Here is a 26,328-nt window from a genome sequence, read left to right as displayed (position 1 = left end):
CCTCTTTTTCCTACCCTATGATTTCACTGACCCAAATGAGTTTTACTACTGTTCCCATTACAGAGGCCAGAATGGGTTATTAAAATGGGTTATTGCATTAAGAAGAAATTGAGATAATATTTTAGTTCATAAAACACTGGCAAAGTTATTATTTGATGCAGAATTATAAGGAAAGGTTTGTAATCATTGAAAGGGGTAGGGACAGATTGTTTACAGTGCCAGTGTTGAAGACATCCATCGTCAGATTTACCACATGGAAATATTTTATTAATATAATGGGGTTTTCATCATGTTTACTATGTGCTAAACACTTTACATATTTTAAATCAGTAATTCTTATAACAATCCTACTATTATCCGTATTTAGCGGATGAGGAGATGGTACACAGGAGAATGAGGACTTGTTCAAGGCATGCATCGCTAAGAAGTACAAAGTGGCAATTCAAACCCAGGTAAACTGACTCGGGCAGGCTTCCCTAGTGGCTCAGCTGCTAAAGAATCCTCCTGCAATGCAGGAGACCTGGGTTCTATCCCTGGGTTAGGAAGATCCCCTGGAAAATGGAACAGCTACCCATTCCAGTATTCCGGCCTGGAGAATTCCATGGACTACAGTCCATGGGGTCACAAAGAGTTGGACACGACTGAGCGTCTTCCACTTTCACTTTCTTACTAACTGACTCAGGCACCCTTGCTCATCACCACTGCCTCTGTACATCTTCTTGATGTAGAACTCTTCTTCTAGAATAATGGGAAGTGGTGATATAGAGGGGCTTCCCCGGAGGCTCAGCAATAAAGAATCTGCCTGCAATGCCGGAGACGCAGGAGCCATGGGTTCAATCCCTGGAGGAGGCCATGGCAACCCACTCCAGTATTCTTGCCGAGAAAATCCCATGAACAGGGGAGCCTGGCAGGCTACAGTCCATGGGGTTGCAAAGAGTCAGACATGACTGAAGAGACGGGACACAGCACAGTGATTGAAAGTATGGGCTTTGAAATAGGACTTCCTAGGCCTGGTATTTTCCATCTGTGGGTCAAAGTTTTCCCATCTTTACCATGGGTTACCATCAATCCCCACTTCATAATACTTGTTAGAAATACTGAATGAGTTAATACACCAAAGCTCTGAGGACAGAGTCTGAGAGATGGCCTGTTCAAGCACTGACAATAAATATTACCTCTTGTTTTCATAATATTTATATTACTATCACCCCTAGGATGTGAATTACAGTAGCCAAATTTCCTGGGTGGAAGATGATTGGCATTTATTAAGTGGGCACTTTTTAGAGTTTATCTCACAATAACTCAGTAAGATAACTCTTACATTCCCATTTCACTGAATTTGAGAATAGTCAAACTCCAGAAACATGTTATTTTCTAAAATCAGATAAGCAAGGATTCAAACTCAGAACACTTGCCCCAAAGCCTTAGCTCCATCTACCACTCTTGTCTTGTTCTAAACCCCAGGATTGTTCTGTCAGTCCCTACATTGATCAAAAGCACCAATGCAAAGCAGAGGTAATAGTTAAACAGGGAATTAATGTTGTGCTTATGAAATTACATCATGGGCATGTAACAAATGCAAGGTGGCTGTATTGGCTCAGCGGATAACAACCATGAGGCTCTGTGCTAAGAGCTGTTTGAGTCCATAAATAAAATCACATTAATAATTATGGTATGGTGAGAGACCACCCAGGAAATCTTGCTTGATATACGAAGTGGCAGCTGTGGCTTCTAATGGAGAGTTAACTGCTTCTTGAATCAGTGCTGAACCATGGCTCCAGGGGGCTATTAAGACTGCTCTGTCCATGGAAGATGTGAAACTCAACAGCTGACCCGACCACTTGTCATTGTTGACGATCCTATAAATTTCTCTTAAGACAGGAACTTTATGTTCTAGTTCAAACCAAGTGAATATTTCCTGTTTGTTGACCCACAACTTCATGGGTGATAAGTCATCAGTTTAGAGAAATTCTTTTACTCCCCTTTACTGTAAGGGTTATTATAGTTCTATCAAATGGTCAGAGGGAATGCCTGCATATTTCCATTTCACCAAATACACTAGCTGTTCCCTCTTGTTTCCTGTCTCCTCTTTACTTTGGGGCTTCCCAGATGGCTCAGTGGTAAAGAGTCCGCCTGCCAACCAGGAGATACAGGTTCAATCCCTGGGTTGGGAAGATGCCCTGGAGAAGAAAATGGCAACCTAGTCTAGCATTCTTGCCTGGGAAATCCCATGGACAGAGAAGCCTGGTGGGCTGCAATCCATCAGGTCACAAAGAGTCGGACATGACTTAGTGACTAAACAACAACCATACTTTTACTTTTTCTCTCATCTGTTTATTAATGGTACCCTGAATTTTAAAACCAGGATAGTGGTGCAAAGGCAGTGGGAAATGTACTAGTTGTGAATTTCAGAGATCTGGTGCAAATCCCTCTTCTGCCTCTTATTAGCTGAATGAACTTAAATAAAACATTTATCCTCTCAAAGTCTTACATTCCCATCTGTAAGGTGGGAATAACACTGACTGTCTTCTGTGGTTGCCTTGAGCATTAAATGTACATGTTTCTGGAACATAGCTGCATGTAGTAAGTGTTAGCTGAATCTGTCCCAGTGCCCTGCCACTACCCCCATGTAAGCAAAGACACATCTCAGAAGACCAAAAAGAGGTTTCCCTTTCAAGGTAAAGATTTGCAATCTCTTCTTAAATGAATCCATTCTAGTGTTTAATTTTCTTAATTTTCTTATATCTTACTGAAATTCACAGCATGAATATAATACTGTCTTTGAAGAGGGCGCCCCTAATGATCTCAGGCCAGCAAGGAAACCTCTGATCTTTCTCCGTTTGTGGTTACCATACAGCAGCAATCACCAACCTTTTTGGCACCAGGAACCAGTTTCATGGAAGAACATTTTTCCGTGAACCAGGAAGGGGATGGGAGGGATGGTTTGGGGATGATTCAAGTGCATCATATTTATTACGTACTTTATTTCTAATTTAATGCTGCTACTGATTTGATGGGAGGTGCCAGTCCCTGGCTGGAGGTTGGGGACCCCTGCCACACAACACATTCTGCCAGAGAGTTGGGACCCAAAAGTATACGAATCAACTAGGGAAGCAAAAATAGTGATTCCTATGCTTCTCTCAGAGAACTTGGTCTGGAGTGGAGCGCTAAAACCTAGGTGTTTCTCAAGTTCCCCTGGTGGAGAGCACAGTGGTCACCGAAGACTACGTATACCTTCTGCTTCAGGATTTATGTAGATCATTGATCATAGCTCCACAAAGTAGAGGGAGCCAACATGGAGAAAAAAACTACTGGGGCTAGGGAAATGCCTCATCTGGGAAGGAAATTCTCTTGTACCTGTCCCAGAATACCAAACGATTTTCTCCATGACCACATCAACCTTTTATGTTTAAGCCATTCCTCACTTTCCTGTGCAGTTCAAAAGAGTGAATACATTTTTAGTAATTCTCTTACTTAGCTTATGAGAGTTCATTTGACAAGATTAATTATAGGAATAAACACTTAGCTTATCCTGTGGTATCTTTCTGCTGTAGTATCTGGGTCCTTCTATCACACATAGTTGCATTTTTTGTGATGGTCAGATGCCTTCTCTTTACTACTCCTTGCACCTTTGTGCTTCCAACAATAATTCTTTAAGGATAAAGGCATTTGGAGAGTTGTAAGAGGATAAGGTCTAGTGGTCTGCCCTGGTCCTGTGTATCTAAATGTATACCTGATAAGTTAAGCCTCAAAAGGGGATGAAAGCAAATAGAAAGCAATGGAGTCTAGATATAAAGAATTTAAAAATTAATGTTCTGTATTGACCTTAGTAGTCTCTAAGCCTCTGGCCTCATTTTGCTCTTTCATCTGTAAAGGGATTATGCTCAATCATAGGTCACTGAAGTTTGGATTCTATATCCCAATATTTAGTAAAATTTTTTAAAAACTCACAAAATATATACTTCCATATTTCTAATTTATGTGCAGTGTTCTAATATATTTTGTTACAGAATGTTCATAAAAATATACATTTTAAAGTCTTAAGTTGAACCAAGCAACAATATAAAATAGTCCAGTGTTTGATAAAACAAAATACTTCCTGCAGTGTGTTTGAAGTTTACTTCTTTTGGAGAAAGAAGTCTTCATTTAACAGTTTAGGAAACACAGTTTGAAAGGTTGGATCTGTGCTACATTTATTTCATTACTTTGCTTTAATTACAATCTCAGTCTCATATCTGAAAAGAATAAGATATATCAAGTTAGATGTTTAAAAAAATGAAGAGTAGTTGTAGAAGATGTCAATCTATATTTCAAATAGTCTTTAGGATAATTTCCCATTTTGGAAATCAGCTTCCTATCAGATTTGGATAAAGCTATTGTACGGATAAGAAAAGCATCAGCTAGGCCAATGCCTTATTGTTGACTTGGGCTGGCATCATTAGAATTACTCTCAATAATAGATTTCTTTACTTGAATATTTTTTTCTTCAATTTTTTTTTTATTGAAGTATGGTTGATTTACAGTGTTATGCCAATCTCTGCAGTACAGAAAAGTGATTCAGTTATACACATATACACACTTTTTTCATATTCTTCTCCATTATGGTTTACCCCAGGATATTGAATATAGTCCCCATGCTATACATTAGGACCTTGTTGCTTTTCCATTCTATATTTAATAGTTTGCATCTACCAAACCCACTCTCCCAGCGCATCCCTCTCCCTCCCCCTCTCCTCCTTGGCAACCACAGGTCTGTTCTCCATGCCTCCGAGTCTGTTTCTGTTTTGTAGATAGGTTCATTTATGCCATATTTTAGATTCCACATATAAATGATATCATTACAGGAATATTTTTAAATCATTTATTTCCTATGTTATGATTAGCTAAACCACCATAATATCAGTTTAATCTCTTTAGCCATTAAATCAGCCATGTAGAACCTATTTTTAAAAATGCTCTAACATGTTAAAAAAAAAAAGAGACAGTGAAGGAACTACTCACCAACTCTCTAAACTATGCCTTCCCATCCTTCCTGCAGAACCCTTCTTATGCCAAATGTGGCATGTGACTCTGACACAACTGAATGAAGGCTCCCTGTGACTCTCCATGTTCATTATTCAGTTTCAATTCAGTTCAGTCACTCAGTCGTGTCCGACTCTTTGAGACTCCCATGAATCGCAGCACGCCCGGCCTCCCTGTCCATCACCAACTCCCAGAGTTTACTCAAACTCATGTCCATCAAGTCGGTGATGCCATCCAGCCATCTCATCCTCTGTCGTCCCCTTCTCCTCCTGCCCCCAATCCCTCCCAGCATCAGGGTCTTTTCCAATGAGTCAACTCTTTGCATGAGGTGGCCAAAGTATTGGAGTTTCAGCTTCAGCATCAGTCCTTCCAATGAACACCCAGGACTGATCTCCTTTAGGATGGACTGGTTGGATCTCCTTGCAGGCCAAGGGACTCTCAAGAGTCTTCTCCAAAACCACAGTTCAAAAGCATCAATTATTGGGTGCTCAGCTTTCTTCACAGTCCAACTCTCACATCCATACATGACCTCTGGAAAAACCATAGCCTTGACTAGATGGACCTTTGTTGGCAAAGTAATATCTCTGCTTTTTAATATGCTATCTAGATTGGTCATAACTTTCCTTCCAAGGAGTAAGCGTCTTTTAATTTCATGGCTGCAATCACCATCTGCAGTGATTTTGGAGCCCAAGAAAATAAAGTCTGACACTGTTTCCACTGTTTCCCCATCTATTTCCCATGATGTTCATTATTAGTAACCCTTAATTTCTATGTTAGATAAACACATGTTAATAAAAGCTTTAGTATATTCCTTTTCATTCCCAGTGGATCATTTTACATGGTCCATTTTGAAGACAATAACTTAGACAGTCTTTCAGTCCTTTTGGTGATTAGGTAGCCTCAATTTTTCTAAATACCTGCCAGTATTTAGAGCCTGCTTTTGTTAATAGACATTTCCACCCTGTGCATCATAGTGGTCATATCCTGCAACATCTCTTCCCAGACCTGTCTTCTCACTACTGCACATCCCCTATCCTCTGATAGCCAGAGAAAAGATTCTGTAAATAAATAAAATATTGCCTTACCTGCCAAGAGCCAATGATTCTACAGTTCAACATTGCAACAATTCACAATTTTTAGCACCCTACTATACATAAGAAGGAGTCTCAGTAAAAAATGTACAAGAACCACAACTTCAAGAATGTTTGAGAGCATACAAGAGATTAATACTGTGGACTTCCACTTTATTCAGTGAATATTGTATGAACTACAGTCTGTGTGTAGTTTCATTTTGTTTTCAATTTCCTAGTTAACTGACTATATACCTAGATACCTATTTGCTGCCATCTAGTGTAATAAAAGGTTAGTTATGCATGGAATTCTGGATTCATTACGTGGTTGAATGTTAGTACTTAAAATATTTCATCTGGGTTTCTTAATAGTTTTCAAAGTGCGTAATTAGTGGCCTAGTTTTTCTAAAAACAGGGATCCTAGACATGGTTTAATATTGTCATAGAGTCTACGGCTTAGGATTTAGCTTGGTTTACTCTATAAATGTGACACTTTGAAATTTGGTGAGGATTTAGAGGTTGTCAGATGTGAAGTAAATCCATAATAATCATCAGGTCATCATGTTTAGTGACCGTGATTTTTACTTCATGGAGGCAGTGGAACACATAGCCTGGCTTCTTACCAGCTGTGTAACCTTGGCCAACTCATTTCTCCTTTTTTTTTTAACATTATATTCTTCAGCTTAGTGAAATGGTAGGCCTCGCTGAGTGTAAGTGTATCTGTAGTCACAGCTCTAAGAGCGTGTGACTACATACAAACTTCTGTTTGGAATTGCCAAAGTCATGTTCCCAGAATTCTCTTTTTATGTCTGTAATAAATGTTGCTTCTCTAATTCTTCTATATGTTTGTCTGTCTTTTGGGTTATGGTTAGAAGTGAGTAGAAATCCTGACTTGGAAGAGAGAAAGAAACAAATATGGGCCATGATTGTATGTCCTTGATTCTCGCGAGTTCCCCCAATGGAATGTTGTCCACCCATGGATAAGCAGATATTCACCAAGGTGCATTTAACCTCCTCTCTTAACTCAAGATGGCAAATTTAGAAGTATAATATCTGTTATAAATGATCAACTTCCTAAAATGCACCTCCATTTTTTCTCTCCTCCCATCTAAACTTTTCTATGAAAGATTCTAGATCCATTGTAATTTATACTGCTTCTCCCTTTCTTTATACAGATCGATATAGCTACTCCAGTATTTCCTAAATGGTTTATTTTCTGATCATTTTATATATGTACGTCTTACTTCCCCAACTAGACTGAAAACTTCACAGAGGCAGGGACGGCTGTTAGTTTCTTGTTTTGAGGGGATCTGACACTGCTAGTTAGGGATACATATGGTTCTGACTATAAGCATGCTTTTCTGATTTGCATCAGTTAAAAGGTGAAGTACAAGACCTTCTCAGACCAAGTACAGGACACTTAATCTCTAAGCTCTAGTCTCTACATCCTATCTGACAGCTCATAGAAGCTGATAACTCTCTGAGCCTGATGTCAAAAAAGCAACCTTACAATAAAGAGAAAACCAAATAAAACTGAAAGCAGCAGTGCAGCGTATGAGGAAAAACATTTTGAAATGAAAAGAATCTGGATTCAAACCCCAGCCTTGCTGCTTGCTGGTTTGTGCTTTGGCTAAAAATGCTGTACCTTTACTGAAGTTAAGCTTCCTTATCTATAAAGATTATTATACTCTCATACACCATTCCTCACAGAAGAGTTGTCAAGATGAGATGAGAAGTATGGGGCAAGAACTTAGCACATAGGAGAAGTTCAGTCCATGGTAGTCAAAAAGAACTTTTACGCATTAAGTAAAATGCTTTTACTAATGTACAATAAAAATGATTCCATTTATTAATTGTAAGTGCAATTTCAGTATAATCAGGGCATTGGTAATTGAGGCACTAAAGTGAGTGGTACATTCCCATGGAGCACTGGTTCTTACCAGGGGTGATTCTCACCCCCAGGGGACATTTGGCACTAGCTAGAAATATTTTGGTGGTCACAGCTGGGGGAGAGAGCAGAGCTGCTGGCATCTCGTGGGTAGAGAATGATGCTAAACATCCTCCCGTGCTCAGAATTGTTGTTTTGTAGTTACTCGGTCATGTCCAACTCTTTGCAACACCATGAACTGTAGCCCACCAGGCTCCTCTGTCCATGGGACTTCCCAGACAAGAATACCGGAATGGTTGCCATTTCCTTCTCCAGGGGATCTGCCCAACCCAGGGATTGAACCCGTGTCTCTTGCATCAACCTGCATTGGCAGACAGATTCTTTACCTTTCAGCCACCTGGGAAGCTCAGGATAGCCCTCACAATAGTTAGCTGCCCTAAAGTATCAACCCTGCTATAGAACCTAGAGAGCCCATTACTTCTGACAAAAATATGTTTTACATTTGAGACTGACTGGATACATGAATAAGAAAGTAGTTTCCATTTTGGTGGATTCTGAGAGGATTTGCCTAGTCCTAAATATCTTTCTGGGCTTCCCTTGTGGCTCAGATGGCAAAGAATCTGCCTGCAACTCAGGAAACCTGGGTTCAGTCCCTGGGTTGGGAAGATACCCTGGAGATAGGAGTGGCTTCCCACTTTAGTATTCCTTCCTAGAGAATTCCATGACAGAGGAGCCTAGTGGGCTAGTCTATGGGGTTGCAAAGAGTCGGACACAACTGAACAACCAACTTTTACTTTATTCAAATACCTTTCTATGTGAACCATTTTGGTGTTTCAGATTCTCATTGTGAACCATATTTTTAGACTAAATTATTACAATGTATAAGGCCCTGTTATATTTCAAAAATAGCCTTGAAACTCAATAGATGAAGGAGTGAGGATCTAACTAATCCACATGAGTAAATATGAGAGCTTCATATGCAATTTTAAATTCAGTGAGTTTGTCCTCTGTAATAATGGTGATGGTTCTCTGTTGAAAACCAGTCACGTGTCAGGCACTTGACGTAAATAATCTGATTTCATTTTCAGCAACTGGATAGGCATTTTACTTTCATTTTACACATGGGAAAATATAATATTTCTAGCAAGTTGCACATCTGAGATTCACACCCACATCCAGCTGGCCCTCAAGCCTGTGCGTTTTCTGCTGCTCCGTGATGCCCCTATTCACCAAGGGTCTAAGACTGGAAAGAGAGGTGGGTGTGTTTTAGAGGTAGGAAAGAAACATCGATTAGGGCCTTTGCTCAGGATGGTTGGATTGGGTCTCTTGCTGAGGGGCCCATGAGTGTCCATGAACTAGGTGAAATCCCCGAGCTTTCTCAGGACAGTGGATCAGAGAGAATGGATTTGTTGAAATGGGTATTAGCTTTATACCTCAAATTTATACAGTTTGCAGCTTAGCAACTTTTTTTAGGTCTTCCATGACTAAGCTGATGCAATGAATTTTCTGAATTCTTCCTTTTTAATTAAATATTTTTCTTTTGAAATCAGTTCTACCATCTAAGCCAGTACTGTCAAATAGAAATGCGAGCACTACATATGCAGTTTTAGGGCTTTCCAGGTGGTACAGTGGCAAAAAAACCTGCCTGCCAAAGCAGGAAGCAAGAGATGCAGGTTCAATCCTTGGGTCAGGAAGATCCCCTGGAGTAGAAAATGGCAACCCACTCCCATATTTTTGCCTGGAAAATTCCATGGAGGAGCCTGGCAGGCTTCAGTCCATGGGTTCACAAAGAGTCAGACACAGCTGAGCACCCCTCCACATACACACACATATAATCTTAAATTTTCTATTAGCCACATTAAAAAAGAAACAGGTAAAATTAACTTTTAAATATTATTTAGTCCAATATTAAGTAAGATATATTTATACTATAATTTCAACATGTAATCAATCTAATAAAATGATATTGTGATATTTTACATTATTTTTTCATAATGTTCAAAATTCAGTGTGTATTTTACATCACACTTTGGGATGCCAAAGTTTCAGAGAAATGAAATGTAGTCCTATTGAAACAAAGTTATATTTAAGGAAAAACATTTTACCCTGCTTTCATTTTTAAATGTAAATTAATTAAAATTGAATAAAATTAAAAATTCAAAATCTTGGTCACAGTAACCCCATTTCAAGTCCTCAATAGCCACATGACATTAATGGCTACCGTACTGGATGACACAGATCTAAATTCTTGCCCCTCGGAATGCGGTCACCAGAAGCAGCATCCAGAAACTTGTCAAAAGTTCAAACTCTCAGGTCCTACCTACTGAATCTGCATTTTAACAAGATTTCAACTTTAGATTTCTCATACTAAAGTTTGAAAAGCATCTCTCTCAAAAAACATGAATCTCTCCAACAGAGAACTGCAGGAGGAGTGAATTAATGAAGAACTATGAGGACTTAGGAAATTTGCTGCTGGAGGATTGCCAGGGCTTGGTCTGATGTGTTCCGCTGAGACATAGTCATTTCCCACAAAGGCAGCCGTGGCCATTCTACCGTGTGGACTAACAGGGCTGTCCTGGAGCCGGATCTGGCTCTACTCCCAGGATCTATGGCACAGAATCTCACACTAACTTCCGTGACTCCCACAATTAAGGCAGCTGCACCCTCACACCGTATATGCTTAAAACTGCAACTTTAATTCCCCCTGAACACAGCTGTGAGCATGTGTTTCTGCCCCACACAATGGAATTTAAGGCTGGGCCTTCCTGGGAGACCCCAGGAAGATCACCCACAGAGGAGCTTGTGCTGTTCACCACACTGCCATCTCCAAGAGCCGACACAGACACACTCAACATCCCCATAATTGCGGCGTTTATCTAGTTCCCCTCGGAGATTTCAGTGCATGCTGCTTTGCCTTGCTAACCTTATATGGTGTGTTTTTCACAGGACTCGGCATTTAAGGGGCCTTTCAATATATCTGCTAAGGAATTCATTGTACTAATCTAACATAGAAGCTCATTGTTCTAATTCAGAGGTTCCCAACAGTGCTTGCACATTAGAGTCACCTGGGGCATTTTTAAAAATACCAATGCCTAAGTATCACTTCAGTCTTTTTCCCTCTGTACATTGAGAGTAGTGTTTATATTTTAAAAATATAAGTGACATCTAACACTGTAACGGCATTACCCCATCTAATTAAATTAGATCTCTGGAAGGTATTTTGTTAAAGACCTCCAAATGATGCTAATGTGCAGCCAGCGTTGAGAACCACTGGTCCAGTTTGAAAGAGCCCTTAGCTGGCAGTCAGATACCTTAAGTTAATGCTTCTCAATCTTTAATGTACATAATACAGATAACTTGGGAACTTGTTAGAATGCAGATTCTGATTCAACCCAAAGAGGACAAATAAGCCCAACCTTATGTACAGATACGGCCCTCGTGGCATTTGGTTCTTGACCATCATCAATCTTTTTCCATCTCAGCAAACTAGGATAAGTTCACCACTCTCTCCTTACTCGTCTTTGAAGACTTCCTCTCTCTCCACCCTCAGCTATGAGTCATCACAAGTTTCTTTGATTTCCTAAAGCAGTTATTATCTTTATTGAAACTACCTTTTATTGTTAACTACTTCTCACATATTATTTCCTGTACTACTACAGCCCTTCAAAGGCAGAATCCATGTGTCATGTTATTTTCATAATTCCCACAACACTCAAAAGAGCCTTACACATAATGGGTACCACATAAATGCTTCCTGATTAATAAGAGTGTCTATATGAAAGTCTCTTTAAAATCCCAAACAAGTTAAAAATGCAAGACGTTTTTCATTGTTGAGCAGAAAAAAAAAAAAAATTCAATTTTTGTGTTAGCTTTTTCCATCCTGGGTACATATTTAAATTTTGGAGAACTACTTTGTAATTTTAATAGTCTAAATTATTTGTTTGGAAGAGGGCATTATCATCATTTTAGACCAGATAATTCTTTGTTATATGGTCACAGGGAGTCTCCTGTGCACTGTAGGATGTTTCACAGTATCTCTGGCCTCTACCTGAAAAATGTCATCCCTCCCCCAGCCATGATGATCCAGTATGTCTCCAGCAAACATCTACTGAGAAGGAAACCCACCCTGGTTGACAGCTCTTGGTTTAGAAGAATGAAGAGTGACACAGCTGCCTTGCTGCAGCACTAAATACCTTTAAAAATTCATGTACACACACACACAAGAATTACAAGCTATGTTCCTGAGAAATATGTATATAAGTATTTATAGAAAAATGTGCTCTCATATTTTGGAAGCCATGGCTGTGTATACCATATTTATCTTTGCATTTGTCATCCTGGACATTCTTTTATGGAAATAGAAATATATACATGAAACATTTTAAAAATCTGAATATAGACTTCAGAATTCAAACATGTGGTGAGAGTAAATTATACCAAGCAAGAGAGTATCCACAGAGCAAAAGTTATTAAGAAAGAATGATTCTCTCTCAGGGAACTGGCCCAGCCTCTTGATATAAAATTATCTGCTGTGCCATCATCCTGGGACCATATTCACTGTTTCAGCAAGTGATGATGTTCATTAAGCTGGAGCCTGGCACATAAACAGATGTTCAGTGATTGTTGAATAAGTGGACAAATGAATGAATTCGTGTTGCATGTGCCTGTAACCCTAAAACTAAAACGCTTTGGTGTCCTCATTACATAAGACCCTGTTTTACTGCATTTGAAACTCCAAACCTTAGAAGTGAAATTACATAGAAGACTACATCATCATCAGTGAGAATTAAACAGCCTTGACAAAATTACAAGGAGGGGAAAATAAAGACTCATTCATCATTTGGTTTCTTCTGGCGATAGAAGGCTCCCCTGAGCCTTTAGGAGGTTTGTGTTTTTCAGTGACAAGAGTTTTGACTTTGGCAAAGCATGGCTATACTTTTAGGCTTGGATGAGACTATACCAACATGTACTTTTCCCTCCCATTCCTGGCAAAGAACTTGTCTGTGAGAACCAGACAAGAGGCTCCAGTGGTGGGAACAAGCAGGATGTCTCCTGGACTCAGAAGGGAAAAGATGATATAAGTCAGTGGTTCTTGAATTCTTCTGTCCTTTAAAATCGCTGGGGAGCTTTTAAAAATCCAATGGCCAGATAACTAAATTGGTGATTCCATATATTATCAGTTAAAGTAGAATATCAAAGTGTAGAACACAGCATCAGTAATTATTTTTAATTCCCCAGGAGATTCCAGCATACAATGTGCTAATTCTGAGTATAGCCCCTCTGCCAGCCACCTATTTCCAGGAATTGGGATCATTCCACTAAAAAGAACCTGATAACCTCATTCACAACTGTTTCAGCTAAGTTTCACTTGGGACATTTTCATATGACTAGGGGATCCAGTAGTCTTTTTTTAAGATTTTTTTTTTAATGTGGATCATTTTAAAGTCTTTATTGAATTTGTTAGAATTTTGCTTCAGTTTTATGTTTTGGATTTTTGGCCATGAGTGATCTTAACTCCCTGACCAGCAATAGAAGCCACACCCCCAGCACTGGAAGTCTTAACCACGGACCACCAGGGAAGTCCCCTTCTAATACTGTCTTCTGTGCAGTGAGCTATAAACCCTTATACTGTGACAGGGGCATGCCTAAATTAACAGCGCATGCTGTATGCTGAGTCATGTCCAGCTCTTTGTGGCCCCATGGACTACAGCCTACCAGGCTCCTGGAGTTTTTCCAGGCAAGAATACTGGAGTGGGTGCCATGCCCTCCTCCAGGGGATCTTCCTGACCTAGGGACTGGACCTGCGTCTCTTGCGTCTCCTGCATTGGCAGGCAGGTTCTTTACCACTTTAGCACCACCTGGGAAGCCCCGTCTAACTTGTGAAGAACTGTTAAACTTTTTCTACAGTGACTATACCAGTTTACTTCCTACTGGAGGTTTCAATTATTCCACATCCTCTTGCTTTATATTTTAATTATTTGATTATGTTATCTAGGATGTCCCTTGCTTCAACCAAACAGAAAATAAATTTTACTAAATTTAGTGTTAACTGTTTCTTTGACATATTAAAACCATGCTATATAGATTTTTTTTTTAATAATGAAACTATGGCAGTTCTATTTCCTAAGTCAGTTATCCTGCAGGGCTGTAAATATGCATCTTGGCGGTGACGCTCCCCTTTCATCTTCCAGCAGGCTACACTGTTAGAAGCTGGAGCAGCTGCAGCTGCCTTGGTAGATCCCCCTCCCTAGCCAGAGAAAAAACACCAGGAAAAATAGTGTTCCCACCTGCCCACCCAATTTTAAGAGAATTGATGGGAGAAGAGAGAAGGTCTTAGATAGGAAGTGTGTGACCATTCTGTCCTAAAGAATTGAGTGAAATAATGGGAAAATACTGTGTATGTGTATGTGTTAGTTGCTCAGTCATGTCCAACTCTTTGCAACCCCATGGATTGTAGCCCACCAGGCTCCTCTGTCCCTGGAATTTTCCAAGTGAGAATGCTGGAGTGGGTTGTCATTCCCTTCTGCAGGGATCTTCCCAAACCAGGGATTGAACCTGGGTCTCTCACATTGCAGGCAGATTCTTTACCGTCTGAGCCACCAGGGAAAGCAATGAGTAAGCTAAATATATTGAATAAATGCCATGGAGAAGAGAGGAAAGAGGAGAAGGATGATTAATTAATTACCCTGAATATTCAAAACTAGGATTAATTATGTTCAACCACAACTGTTTCAGAAGGGAAGTAAATACATTTGATAATGAAACTGTTCCATGAAAATTAAATAAAACAACAAAACAAACTTTGGTGAAAAGATAGAGGCTTAAATGCTAACAGTACTGCATGCATAACTCTGTTTCCTAACCCTGCCATACAGATGAGCTATCCACAGGGGCTGCATCCAGTTAAGTTCCCTGCCAGACCACATGTGCCACAAATATTGTTCCAAGACACTGTAAAGTTCACTTGACTTGACATTCATCTTAAAGTAACTGGATGTTTTCACTAAGTCTTTGTTTTAGTCAAACTTACAGTGTTTTAAATGCACCAAGAATCCATTTTTTAAAGCATACTAGAATTATTTAAAATAATAAAAAAGAAAGAAGTGAATAGTTCAGGGGCAAGTTTGTGAACTCTCGCTCTGAACTCTAAGCCATTAAGTGCCTAAGCAGAAGATTTTACAGCTGTGCCTTCCTCAGTTCTGCAGAGAACCATAAAGGAAATCAAGCGTGAAGGTGAATTCCTTACATTTAGTATCATCCAATGCAAAATACTTTCTTAGATTCTTTGCCAATTCCCAGTGTTAAAGATTTTTTTCCAATAGCTTATACAAATTGAGCAGTCACAGTTTCAGAACCATTTGGTAATTCGTAGGTTATAAAAAGCCTACCAGACTTTTAAAACGTGTGTTCTTTGACACTAGATTATCTATGTGCTCAGTTGTGTCCAACTCCTTTCAGCCCTCTTGGACTGTAGTCCACCAGGCTCCTCTGCCCATGGAATTTTCCAGGCAAACACTGGAGTGGGTTGCCATTTCCTTCTGCAGGGGATCTTCCTGACCCAAGGATCAAACTTGAGTCTGTTGAATTTCCTGCATTGGCAGGCAGGTTCCTTACCACTAGCACCACCTGGGAAGCCCATTTTATCTCTAAGGCAGCTTAGTTACTTAACACTAGTGATCAACCAGGAAGTTTACATACTTCTTTTACCATATTTTGACAGGCTAACATCCATCAAAGACAAGACATTTATTTAGTAAAGAGGGTGTAAGATGCTCTAGGGTAGAGGAATCACTGAATTTCTGAAGCTCTTCAAATAGATGAGTGCTTTGAAAATAACAAGTGTACTTTGGAGAAGGATGAAGTGAAGTGAAATTCTCTCTGTCATGTCCTACTGTTTGTGTACAGTCCATGGAATTCTCCAGGCCAGAATACTGGAGTGGGTAGCCATTCCCTTCTCCAGGGGATCTTCCCAACCCAGGGATCAGACTCAGATCTCATGCATTGTGGGCAGATTCTTTACCATCTGATGGTAAGGGGTGCATGGTAAGGGGGCCAGGAATGCATGGCCTCAAAGCAGAATTTCAAAAGGGAAGACTCCAGAAAGCTGGGCAAGGGATTCTTTCCCCTCCACCTAAGTGTTTACAAGTGCGTGCAAAATACAGTGCCCCTCAGTCCAGAACCTAGTCCCCAGGAAGACCAGCGAATATTTAGGCTTTACCAAAAAAATAAAAGGTAACATTTTAGAAACACAATTCAACCACCTAGCCCATTACTTACTTATGAAGTTCATTTGTCTGTTCTATAAAATTGTTGTCTTTTGTATGCCTTTGCAAGTTTTCATTCTTAATCATATCAACGGCTTTTGTTTTCTTTCCTTACTGTTTGTCTATGCCACCCAATTCAAAAAGCAGCTGTCAACTGTCTGCGCTCAGTTATGCTTTGGTCAGAGAGCAAGGTTGTCTCTTCACAAGATATTGAGTCCCCAACCCCCTTTCAGCGGTGAGAACACGTGTCCAGGACTGTTGACAGCAGATGGTCCACACGACAGGCTGCCGTGGAGGTGGTACATTGAAGGGCACGTGGCTGTGGTGTGCCTGCCTTCCCCTCCGTGACCTGGTGCTCCAGGAAGAAGGTCGTCCTTTCCTTCCAAAGACCCCTTTCCTTCCAGCCTTCCCCTCCCACTTCAACCGCTCCTCCTCTTCCTTCTCTTCTAACCCTGAACCCTCAAGCACACACTGGGCACTTGTCTGTGATTTCATTTGGTTTTTGTTTCTGTTTTGTCACGAGCTGAGGACAGGAGAGCGTGACTGGTGAGAGAGAACAGGGGGGAAGAAGGCATATGACTATTTCAGTGCGCGGCAGCTGCTTGATGTCTGTGTCCTGCCCAGGAAGACCGTCTTCCTCCAAGGGGAGAGCCACGGGCCGGGAAGGGGGCCCGGCCAGTCTGGCTGCAGTCAGTCGTGGTCACTGTCAAAGGCGATGCGGGGCCACCAGCAGTGCCTCCCAGCCACTCTGACATTGTCCTTCTGTCTTAATTGAACGAAAATCGACTTTTTTCAAAACTTGAATTGTAGTAAAACTCTCTTCAAGCTTTCTTAAAGTAATAATTTCAGTAAGAATACTAGTTTATTTTTAATTTTTATTACCAGTCTATAGTCCACTAGAAATTTGGGCAGGTTTAACATTTAGATGTAACATTTTATACATGTATTTGAAATATCTCTTAGTTTTCCAAGGGTTCATGAACCATTATTATATTCTTTTGAGGCCATAATTAACATTCGTATCCTTCTAGCACCCTCCAGAACTTGGCTCACAGGACTAATACCAAGTATCACTCTTGATCTATAGTTGTGCTAGAACTGATCACAGAACCTAACGGATGTGGGAAGCTACCTTTTCAGTGCTTACATATAGCTGTGTTTCTCTACAGCAGTGGCTCTCTCAATCTGGGCTACATATTTCAAGCAACAGGTGAACTTTAAAAAAATCTCACTGCCCATGCTGCGCCCCTGACACATTGGGTCAAGCCTCTGGGAGTAGACCAAGGCATCAGTATCTTTCACAATTCCTCGGTTGATTCTAATGTGCAGTCACAGTTAGGAAATCCTGCTCTTAGGGCTCACTGGGGAACAGATTACCAAGAGTTTAGTTAAGAGCACATCTGTTTGCTTATCATCCTTCCTTTCTGGGGATTTTTGAGAAGCGAGAGAGAATTATCTAACAAAAAAGCTACTATTTTTTGCTAGTGCTAACAGTTTAGATGAAATCACATAGATTTGTGTTTTAATCCCATCTGCATACAACAGTAATATAATTATGGGCAGCTCACTTCTCTGAACTCACAGTTTTACCCACATTTCTAAGTGAAAATAGTACCTGCCTTCTAGAGCTGTTATTCGTGTTAAAGGAGATAATATAAGCATAATATCATCAGCATGATGTAATATATAGCATGATGTATGCAACCTAGTAATAATAACTAAAATAAGTATGTCATTAGTTATTTTCAAAATGAAACCCCAAAGAGAATGAAAATGAATCCCAAATTTATTGTTAGTATTTTTGAATGCTGAGCATTGTTAATACTGACATTTCTTCAGGAGGCAGGACCACTTGAGTTGGAATAGTCATTTGTCTTAGTGAGAATTAATTTAGGGTCAAAGGTGGTTTCTCTTGTCCATTGCAACATTAAGAGATGCTGTAAATGGATAGTATACTACACTGTCTTTGCTACTGCTGCTATTGCTAAGTCACTTCAGTCGTGTCCGACTCTGTGCAACCCCATCCCTGGGATTCTCCAGGCTAGAACACTGGAGTGGGTTGCCATTTCCTTCTCCCATGCATAAAAGTGAAAAGTGAAAGTGAAGTCGCTCAGTCATGTCTGACTCTTCGCGACCCCATGGACTGCAGCCCACCAGGCTCCTCCGTCCATGGGATTTTCCAGGCAAGAGTACTGGAGTGGGGTGCCACACTGTCTTTAGGACTATACTAAAAAAAAAAAATCACGAGCAGGTAGGAAGTATTTCTACTTTAGAAATGACTGTATGTGGCTCATCAGAGAGGACCTCAGAGAGTATCATAACCATTGGTCATCTTCATAGTGAAACACAGAACAAGTTTCTACTGGGATTTTTAGATCTAAAAGACAGGTGCTCATTTTAAGGTTAGGCCAGTACCACTCAGATTTGGAAAAGCTCAGTATGACTCTAAGGAAATGGACTTAGGAATGCTGGATGTCTTCAACCACAGTGGTAACAGCTGAAGCAGGAGGAATCTAAGAAAAAGAGAAGCAACCAGCCATACTGCAGTTCTTCTTGCCTCCAAAAGGGAATTTACCCCCTTTCCTATGCTCATTGTGACATATTCTATTTGTGACTTATGTCATTCTTAAATGCTTCTTTGAAGTTCTAATGTGTTAGTTGCTCAGTTGTATCTGACTCCTTGCAACCCTAGGGACTGTAGCCTGCAAGGCTCCTCTGTCCGTGGGGATTCTCCAAGCAAGAATACTGGAGAGGGGTGTCATGCTCTCCTTCAGGGGATCTTCCCAACCTAGGGATTGAAGCCAGGTCTCCCACATTGCAGGTGGATTCTTTACCGTCAGCCACCAGAGAAGCCCTGATATATTGGATTTATTCCTTATATATCAACAACATTCAAACATTTACTATGGTTAGTATTTTTCCCTATCCTTCCTTCACATGGACTTAGCAGGTGGGCCTGCTTCAGATTCTCTCGCAGGGCTGTGCTCAAAGTGCCAGCGAGGGCTGTGGTCTCATCTGTGGTGTGGACTGGGGAAGGATCGGTTTCCAAGCTCACTAAGCAATTGTTTCCCAGGATTCAGCTCTTGGAGGGTTGTTAGACTGAGGGCCTCAACTTCTTGCTGATTGTGGACCAGAGGCCACCCTCAGTTCTTTGCTGTGTGGTTCTTACCCCCATGGCGGCTTGCTTCAGCAAAACCAGCAAGAGACTCAGCCAGCCAGCAAGACCGAAGTCACAGTCTTTTGTATCCTAATCACAGATGTGACATCCCCTCAATGCTGTTATATTCCACAGGCTATAGGCAAGTTGCTCAAGGGGAGAACATACTTAAGGTTGTGGACAACAGGAGGCAGGGATCCATGGGGCCACAGCACCTAACAGCACACACCCAGCCATAAAAGAAAGGAAGGAAGGTGAGGAAGAGGGTGCAAAGAAGGAGGGGGAAAAAGGAGGAAGGCAGGGAAAGGAAGGCAGGCAATGAAAGACGACATAAAAAAAAGACCCAAAAAATTAGCTTTGCTGCACTGCGTCTACAGCAGGATTCCTCTGTGGGCATGTTATTTCATCACATTAGCACCACAACTAAGAATTTCCTATTTCTTACTTAAAATGGAAGATAACATGGGGCTTTCTATACATCTGGAGTTAAAAGGAAACAGAATAATCAGGAATAGTAAGTTGAAGCAAGGAAAATGTGTTTCAAATTAATTCTTTTAAGTTCTTTTCCCCAAGCTAGCAATTTTTTTCCTTCATGTTTCAAGTTTTCGGTATGGATTTATTCTTCTTACCAGTATGTGGAAGGCTTATTGCACAGAGGCTATAGGAACCTGAATGGTGTTTACATTTGGTGTTCTCTGGTGGTTTCAGCTCAAATGCCACAATTGTATTTTGATTATGTACATTGTTATTAATGGTTGTTTATGTCACTTAAGGGCTTCCCAGGCGACTTAGCTAGTAAAGAGTCAGCCTGCAACGCAGGAGACCCCAGTTCGATTCCTGGGTCGGGAAGACCTCCTGGAGAAGGGATAGGCTTACCATTCCAGTATTCATGGGCTTCCCTGGTGGCTCAGATGGTAAAGAATCTGCCTGCATTGTGGGAGACATGGGTTCCATCCCTGGGTTGGGGAGATCCCTGGAGGAGGGCATGGCAACCCACTCCAGTATTCTTGCCTGGAGAATCCCCATGGACCGAGGAGCCTCGTGGGCTACAGTTCATGGGATCACAAAGAATCAGACACAACTGAGCAACTAAGCATAGCACAACACACATCACTTAACTGTCAAAGTGAAGTCACAAAGCCTAAGAAAGAGTTCATCTATTCCAGCCTCTCTATTGAGGAAGGTGAGGCCCAAATGACTTGGGAAGTTCAAGGCTAAATACCGTCAGAGCTGAGACTAGATCACAGATCTCTCAATTTGAAATCTGGGGCATTTCCTCTCCTCACATTCTGTCAAAGAGCAGTCAGAATGTACAGTCCTCCCTCAACATTGCAGGTGTTAACACATGTTTACTGTTGTTGTTAAGTTGCTAAGTCATGTCAAACTCTTTGCAATCCTGTGGACTGTGGTCCACCAGGCTCCTCTGTCCATGGGATTCTCCAGGCAAGAATACTGGAGTGGGTAGGCACTCCCTTGTCCAGAGATGGATCTTCCCTACCCAGGGATCAAACCCACATGTCCTACATTGGCAGCCATATTCTTTACCACTGAGCCACCTGGGAAGCCCTAAAACATGTTAGTTGTGGCTTAAATTTGGTTTATTTAGCACTGATTTTCTGGAAGGATCTGAAAATAACACTTTGGGTGCATCAGCTAATAGAAGAAGGAACTTTTCCAGGAACTCTACTGTATAATAAAGTGCCTGCCTAATAAAACACACACTTTTTTCATTTGCAACAGATCATACAAGCTCCTATGCTTCAGTTAATTAACACTGACCACCATCTTCAAAATGGCCATGGAAATCAGAAGAACAATTAAAACTGATACACAAAAATTTCTTTTGCCTCAGACCTGCTGAAGATTTCATAGATGCAGAGGAATCAGCTAATATCCTCACATCTAGGAGGCTTTTTCCACTTCCCATGTTAGAATTGATACATATATATGCATAAGTTGTTTAAAGTAGGTATCTATTTAATAAGCTTACTGGCTGAATCTTTTAAAAGAAGGCAAACATTAGTAACTTTTTATCAAAAATTTGTAAAAAGGGAAAAGGCTCTGTGGTGAATGCTGTGGTCCCTACACCACATCCCTTGGGCCCACCTGTTACCAAGACAACCATCCATGGTGGGCAGCTGCCACCATGCATATCACTGAGCACATTTCAGGTGTCTGTCTGGGTTTTTAAGAAGTCTAGCAAGGACCCTCAACCCATGTGCAGGTGCAGCCTGGAAGTTCGTGGGCATTAATACCTCCCGGGCAGCCCTCAGCCTTTGGGAGGTAGGAGTTGACATACAAACGCCCTGGTCTTCCATCCTTGTCAAGGATACCAGGAAGGCACACTCTGCACAGCTTCTCAGGGGGGCCTCTATGGGGTTGGGCCCCCGTCGGCCACTATGGGAACGAGCTGAATAGTACACGCTGTATTAGCTGTTCCCTGCTCCTGGCATCCCTCTCTCCCTTTCCTGGAGTCGCCCTCCTAGTAAACTACTTGTGCCCAAGTCCTCATCTCTAGCTCTGGTTTCTTAAACAGCACCCCCCCACCCCAAAAATAATGTTGGAAATAAAGACAAAATGGTTTGTTCTGGAATCAAGGGCTAACACATAACTGACAACAGCTCTGAAGCTATGGCCCAGAGAAACAGCATTTCTAGAAGTGGTTATCCTTGATCACTTTAAATATATGTCTCATTAGGACCATCCATTACCCTCCTGATTTCATGACTTGTCTTTTTATCCTGCAGATTCTTCTGGGAATCCTAAATTCACCAAGTGCCGTTCACCTGAACTGGAGACTTTCTCGTGTCACTGGACAGATGGGGCTAATCACAGTTTACAGAGCCCAGGATCTGTACAGATGTTCTATATCAGAAGGTATTGGCTTCATGTTTTTCTGATTTCTCTCCATGAATTTTCTGATGAAAATGCATTGAGTGTCATGCAGTGGTGGGAATGGAAATGATCTGCTTTGGTGATCTAAATGCATTCACCCATTCATTCATTCAAATATATTAGTTAAGCCCTTACTATATGTTGGGTACTATTTTAGATGCTGGAAATATGGCAGTGATGACAAAAAGATAAAGTCCCTGTCCTCCTGAAGATTAATTTCCAGTGAGGAAAGACAGACAAAAAAATTTAAAAACTTAAAAAATTAAATTTCAACTGGTATATGGATTACTGAGAAAAGTAAAGCCAGGAAGAATGTTAGCACTGTGTAAATATCTGCATGTGCATGAGTGTCTGAGGGTGAATATGTGAGTGAGCACATGTGAGTGCATGAATGTGTGTAAAAGTGGGTATAGTGTGACTATGCATGAATGTGGGAAAGCAGGTGACTATGCATGTGTGAATATGTGTGAAAGTGTGGGTGTGTATGGATATGCATGAGTGTGTGTATCTGTAAATGGGAGCATATGGGAGAGTAAACATGTGAAAGTGAGCCTGTGTGAGTGTGTGTGCCTGTTGAGAGCTCAGGTGATATCTTAAATGAGGTCTTCAGAGGCCCCTCTAGTGGTACCTGAGAGCAGAGACATAAAACAGGTGAAAAAGGCCTTGTGACTATCTGAGGGGAAGACTGTACAGACAGAGGAAATTGCAAGTGCAAAGGCACTTTGGCTGACATGGCAGGTTTGAGGAAATCAGGAGGCTGGCTAGGACAAAGTGGAAGACAAGGAGAGTGACGGGGGGAGCAGTCAGAGGGTTAAGTGGGACCAGACCGAGACGAGCCTTGAAGGCCACAGCCCAGCCGACTTCCTCTGTGGTGCAAAGCCATAGGGTTTTGTTTTGTTTTTTAAGATATGTGTAAGATGATTTGGTTCCTATGTAGAAAATCGACTTTGTCCCTGTTAAATTCATTGTCTTCAATAAGGGACTGTGATACTTCTCTTTTCCATTTTTACGGGTGGTCTTGTAAAGAAGAGTGAAGACAAGGATCTTTCAGTGTAATCACCATCCAAGTCATTTATTGCTTGCCCCTCACTTGGTATGATTTCCATTTCTGTATATTCTCATGTGTACCTTTATGCTCTTTAAAACCTTAGGCTCAAACTCTCTATCATCTTCTCTTGTCCACCCAACCCTCAGGGAGGACCTAAACCAAGAGGTAAGGTTAGTGGAGACCCCCTTAGGTGGCGGTCATCAGTCCCAGGATGGTGCTATCGGTCCCCCAGAGGAGCCAGGAAACTAAAGGAAGGGGCAGCAGGAAGTGAAGGGAGAGAGCTTAGGGCCAACCATCCTATATTTCAGCCTGGCTCCAGCCCTTGCTCAAGAGTAATACTGTACAGATTAGTCATTCTGTACACAACTCAGCCACCTCATATGCAAAATGAAGATAACAGACCTTTCCCCATGGCTTCTTGGGAGGATTTTATTAAGTAACATATGAAAAAGCCTTATCACAGTGCTTGGTGACAAGTGTAGTAAGTGCTGAATGAATAATAGCTCCTATTCTTATTATTGGTAGTATGAGAATAATTTAAAATACTATAGAATTCCAGTTCCTGGGCTAACAAAAGCAATTTTTTTTTTTACTGCCTATGATTATTGATATGCTATAAGACCATTTTTAATGCAGAGACAGGTGCTTAATTTGCAAATAAATACTTTGAATTAACAACCAGGATGGGCCTTCCAGATGTGTGAGAGGTCTCTCAAACATACCCCAAAGGGCACACAAAGATGAGATGCTTGGGCACCAAATGAACTTTTACCCCTGCAAGGCTGATACTGCAGAGGTTGGACTGCATCACGCCAGGCTTCCTTGTCCTTCACCATCTCCCGGAGCTCAAACTCATGTCCATCTAGTTAGTGATACCATCCAACCATCTCATCCTCTGTTGTCCCCTTCTCCTCCTACCTTCAATCTTCCCCAGCATCAGGGTATTTTCCAATGCGTCAGCTCTTTGCATCAGGTGGTCAAAGTCTTGGAGCTTCAGTTTCAACATAAGTACTTCCAATGAATATTCAGGATTGATTTTCTTTAGGATAGACTGGTTTGATCTCCTTGTAGTCCAAGGGACTCTCAAGAGTCTTCTCCAACACCACAGTTCAAAAGCATCAATTCTTCGGCACTCAGCTTTCTTTATAGTCCAACTCTCACATCCATACATGACTAATGGAAAAACCATAGCTTTGACTATACAGACCTTTGTTGGCAAAGTAATGTCTCTGCTTTTTAATATGCTGTCTAGGTTGGTCATAGCTTTTCTTCCAAGGAGGAAGCGTCTTTTAATTTCATGGCTGCAGTCACCATCTGCAGTGCTTTTGGAGCCCAAGAAAATAAAGTCTGTCTCTATTTCCATTGTTTCCCCATCTATTTGCCATGAAGTGATGATGGGGCTGGATGCCATGATCCTAGTCTTTTGGATGTTGAGTTTTAAGCCAGCTTTTTCTACTCTTGTCTTTCACTCTAATCAAGAGGCTCTTTACGTCCTCTTTGCTTTCTGCCATAAGGGTGGTATCATCTGCATATCTGAGGTTTTGATATTTCTCCCAGCAATTTTGATTCCAGCTTGTGCTTCATCCAGCCCAGCATGTCGCATGATGTACTCTGCATATAAGTTAAATAAGCAGGGTGACAATATACAGCCTTGACATACTCTTTCCCAATTTAGAACCAGTCCATTGTTCCATGTCCAGTTCTGTTACTTCTTGACCTGCATACAGGTTTCAAAGGAGGCAGGTAAGGTGGTCTGGTATTCCCATCTCTTTTTTTGTTTGTTTGTTTGGTTTTTGTTTTGTTTTTATTCCCATCTCTTTAAGAATTTTCCAGTTTGTTGTGATCCACAAAGTCAAAGGCTTTAGCGTAGTCAATAAAACAGAAGTAGATTTTTTTCTGAACTCTCTTGCTTTTTCTATGATCCAACCGATGTTGGCAATTTGATCTCTGGTTCCTCTGCCTTTTCTAAATCCAGCTTGAACATCTGGAAGTTCTTGGCTCATGCACTGTTGAGGCCTGGTTTGTAGAATTTTGAGCATTACTTTGCTAGCATGTGAAATGAGTGCAATTGTGCAGTAGTTTGAATATTCTTTGGCATTGCCTTTCTTTGGGATTGGAATGAAAACTGACCGTTTCCTGTGGCCACTGGTGAGTTTTCCATATTTGCTGGCATATTGAGTGCAGCACTTTCACATCATCATCTCTTAGGATTTGAAATAGCTCAACTGGAATTCCATCACTACCTCTAGCTTTGTTCATAGTTATGCTTCCGAAGGCCCACTTGACTTCGCACTCCAAGATGTCTGGCTTTAGGTGAGTGATCACACCATCATGGTTATCTGGGTCATGAAGATCTTTTCTGTATAGTTCTTCTGTGTATTCTTGCCACCTCTTCTTAATATCTTCTGTTTCTGTTAGGTCCGTACCATTTCTGTCCTTTTTTGTGCCCATCTTTGCATGAAATGTTCCCTTGGTATCTCTGATTTTCTTGAAGAGATCTCTAGTCTTTCCCATTCTATTGTTTTCCTCTATTTCTTTGAATTGTTCACTTAGGAGGGCTTTCTTGTCTCTCCTTGCTATTCTTTGGAACTCTGCATTTAGATGGGTATATCTTTCCTTTTCTCCTTTGCCATCACTTGTCTTTTTGTCTCAGCTATTTACAGGGCCTCCTCAGACAGCCGTTTTGCCTTTTTGCATTTCTTTTTCTTGGGGATGGTTTTGATCACCACCTTCTGTACAGTGTTATGAACCTCGAGTATTTCAGCCCAAATAGCCCAGTGCTATTTTTCTGGAAAGGGTAGAATTGATGGGATAAGGAGTATTAGGGAGTATGCAGTAGCAGGGCCGCACCTAATAGAGTACACGTGTGTGGGACTTTGCATCACCTGCTTACAGGAAGAGGCAAATACAAATGCGCTTTCTGACTCCAATCACTGTTTCTTGGAAACCAGTTCCCAGGCACCTCCTGGAACCATAAAGTCATG

At 41.1% G+C, this 26,328-nt stretch overlaps 1 protein-coding gene across 8 annotated transcripts in view; it reads left to right on the top strand.

Moving 5' to 3' along the window:
• The window catches only part of GHR (growth hormone receptor), a 302,306-nt gene that overhangs the window by 240,191 nt on the left and 35,787 nt on the right, over positions 1-26,328 (top strand). For all 8 annotated transcript variants that reach the window (XM_043887649.1, XM_043887645.1, XM_043887647.1 and 5 more), the window contains one exon: positions 22,149-22,278. In XM_043887649.1, coding sequence (XP_043743584.1) covers positions 22,149-22,278 — 130 coding nt within the window. The remainder of the gene's footprint in view (positions 1-22,148; positions 22,279-26,328) is intronic.

This window comes from Cervus elaphus, chromosome 25, assembly GCF_910594005.1.
Source record: "Cervus elaphus chromosome 25, mCerEla1.1, whole genome shotgun sequence".
NCBI classification, from domain to species: domain Eukaryota; kingdom Metazoa; phylum Chordata; class Mammalia; order Artiodactyla; family Cervidae; genus Cervus; species Cervus elaphus.
This window is presented reverse-complemented; position numbering and strand designations above follow the sequence as displayed.